The sequence below is a fragment of the Gregarina niphandrodes genome (assembly GCF_000223845.1).
Source record: "Gregarina niphandrodes unplaced genomic scaffold scaffold00001, whole genome shotgun sequence".
NCBI classification, from domain to species: Eukaryota; Apicomplexa; class Conoidasida; order Eugregarinorida; family Gregarinidae; genus Gregarina; species Gregarina niphandrodes.
In genome coordinates, this window is record NW_011645773.1 from 708695 (window position 1) to 711979 (window position 3285).

At 46.3% G+C, this 3285-nt stretch overlaps 1 protein-coding gene across 1 annotated transcript; it reads right to left on the minus strand.

Annotated features, from left to right (window-relative positions):
- Positions 1–498: 498 nt before the first annotated feature.
- On the minus strand, positions 499–2952 carry GNI_009470 (hypothetical protein; the record flags this gene model as incomplete). Its single annotated transcript, XM_011130441.1, has 1 exon — positions 499–2952. One exon carries the CDS (start codon positions 2950–2952, stop codon positions 499–501), a length of 2454 nt encoding a protein of 817 aa, XP_011128743.1.
- Between the last annotated feature and the right edge of the window lie 333 nt (positions 2953–3285).

The window sequence follows — 3285 nt, forward strand, 5'->3', positions numbered from 1 at the left end:
CAGTGAGCCACTCGACATTTTCTGTCTCAAATGGGCTCCCGGTAACCAACAAAGAGCAGCGACCGAGGCAGCCGCTTTCGCTGCTGACCATGACCTCTGGTAACTGCAACTCCGCCGCAAGCTAGTTCCATGACGCATAGGCGACCACCAACCCTTAGCGGGCGAGCGACCACCGACCACTAGCGGGCGATCACCAACCATTAGCGGGCGGGCGACCACCAACGGGTTGCCATCACCACGCGTACATGCACCGGTGCTCATGGAACGTTGGTCTGGATTTCACGAATTAAAAAATTGTGTCCACACATAAGACGGACACTCTTCATGAACGATATGTAACGGTGACCGGCGTCAGTCTCGTTGCGGGCTATGGGGCTTTTTTGCGGTTGGTAGGGGGTCAGTCTGCGTCCCATCCAGTCTGCGTCCCATCCACGTTTGTCTCGTCGTTGTCTGTCCAGTCGTTGTTTGAAATTAGTTCGTGTTCGGTATACAAGACAGCTAGCAGGGACTCAATGAGATGCTTCCGTGAGCGAACCAACTCGCACATGGCCGTTTCCCAGGGAGGAAACCACCTGGTCTTTGACAGCTCATCGTTTTTATCCCAAAGGACAGCGGACATTTTGCAGCTCGTCTGGTAAATATCTGAATGTTCAGAGTGTGTATTAGCAATTCCAAAGCCAGTAAGTCGGTGGCAGTGAGTTCCTGGGAGTAAACCAATTTCTTAATCTCATCCTCGCTGTGACGCACAATCAAATCAGTAACGTCTGGCCATGTGAGAATTCGAGCAGCTGCAAGCATCATCTTCATGGGGGGATGACATTCAGTAATAGCTGGTGTAGGCCTAGACTCCTTACCATGAGAATACTCTGGTAGGGTAATTAGGTGTTCTTCTGGTACCTTGAATACCTTGAGCATACACGATCGCTGTTCAAGATCGGTTTTCTCGTCATATAATACTTCTGGTTCCAGAAGTAAAGTTATGCATTCATGACCCGGCTCAATGAACCCGTAATACCTTAGAAACGACCACGGCTCATGGGGACCGTAATTGATGAACACCTGCTGACCCTGTGGAATATCGCAGTTTGTTCTCAGGGACAGCTCTCGCACCAAATTTGTCGCCTGATTCGTCACCTCATCCGAGCACGGCCCAATGTTGGAACTGAATAGTTCATGGATTACATCCATGTACTTCACGTCAAGGTCATCCCCCACGGGATAGTCTTGTTCATTCACATCAAGTACTCTTAACAATCTTTTCGATTCCTTATCGTGAAATCCAGGGTGTGAACATTGCGCCCTCCTTGAATGATTAATATAATCAATTATGGGCATAATTGTAAGGCATTTCGACCTGAAGCTAAACGCAATAAGTGAGTCAACAGGTTCATTAGTCGCAACGTCCCAGCCAAGTCGGATAGGCAATATAATACAATTTGACTTTCCGTCACTTCCGCCAAAGGCTTCCTCGGTAAGGTAATGAAGATCTGGTAACAACTTCAGCTCCGGTACAATCTCCTGCTCTTCAGCCGCGCTACTTGTAACCATTGTTATCAATCTGGCATCCTCAAATTCTCCCAAGAACTGTTCTTTTAGAGGAACCATTTCTGCCTCGCTTTCAACAATTCCTTTATATTTACTGATGAATTGTAACGGGACCGGAATCAGGGTTTCAAATTCCCGAGATTCACATACCCAGCAGGCCCATAAAAGACGCTCCTCGGTTAATTTCCCTTCATCGAACGCGTGTTCGAACGTTTTAGGAAACAGTCCTCCTAAGAACGATTTCACCCATTGATGGAATTTTTGGATGCAGTCGGTAACAGTTTCGACACTCTGAGTTATTCGCTCATCATCTAGAAACTCTATGACCTCCTTATGTTTAGTTATAAGTAAGTTATCATATCCGTCTTCCACAATACAATCTTCGTAGCCAGATATTAAACTCAACCAAGGATACCATTTGGATTCGGGACCCTTAAGGGCTTCCCAGGCAACAAACAGAATAAGGAATAACTGTTCTTGAACGAAGGCATCAGGATACTCATGATGCTTCAAAAATTCGCCCAGTACAGAGTGCTCGGAGATAAACTCCGGGGGTGTAAGCATCCTGTTGTCAAGGTACCTTCCACCAAGTAATAGGGACCAAATGAAAGCCTCTGAAATTTTCACATGGTTAATTACATCCTCACTGAGATCGGAGCTGTGGTTGAAACTGTCATACAAGGCTTGGTATGAATTTATTAAGCTACTTTCAGGCATTGAGATGAGAAGATCTCCAGCTTTTAAATCTCGTTTCGTTATTAAACAGCGTCCATATGTCTTTGATATCCGTGGTTCAACCCCCTGAAATTTTACGTTCATTTTTATACAATGATCCAAGTCCATTGCTTCCGTTACTAAAGGATCGTCGGTTTCGATAATTACGAGCTTCTTGTAATCTTCCTCTATAAGCACCAGCCAGTTCCGGTAAATACGAATCAGGTCTTCCAATTCCGACTTGGTATATTGCAACAACTCTGTAAGCGTAACTTGATACCACCCTACAGTAACTACTACCTCGTGGTTAACGTCTTTGTTAACGTCTTTGTTAACGTCTTGACGTGCTAGAGCGTGTTTCGCTAGTCGAATGCGTGACACACACTCCGACCTTAACCAAATCAGGCTTTTTCGATGGTTATGACTGCTAATTGAGGTTACCCAATCTTGGCGGGAATCTGCTTCCTCTGGACATCGTGTGTACCATTGCAATGAGTATAACTCGTTATCGCTAGCTAACCAAACATTCATACTGTTGCGGACATCCTCGTATATGTTATTTCGTACAAGCCATGCATCCTCAACCGGTAAGCCCAATACTTCTAAAATTGATTTCTTAAGCTGGACACGGCTTTGGCCTTCGCCATATTCTTCTCCGGGTAAGGGCGGTCGCTTTATTGAAGTCAATGTCATTTTTATTGCCCGACCCCGCGGCCCGAAAAAGTTACCGTGAGATGGCTTTTAGAAAAGCATCTCGCTGGGCGCTAGAAACAAAGGCCACATTGAACACGCTGCGCTTGTTCTCCTCTTCCAACTTAGCCAGATCGAAGGCCATGAACTTAGCCACGGTTGGTCGCGGCGATTCGCACATTGTGAAGGTGGACAACGGCGCATTCAAAACCAGCTTCCACACGCCACGTGTGCGAAACACACAGCGCAACCGATCCTGATCCTTCTCTTTAAGTACACGGACCACTCCCACACCGAACTTCTTCAAGGACCATGCATCATCCACTTTACCACCAC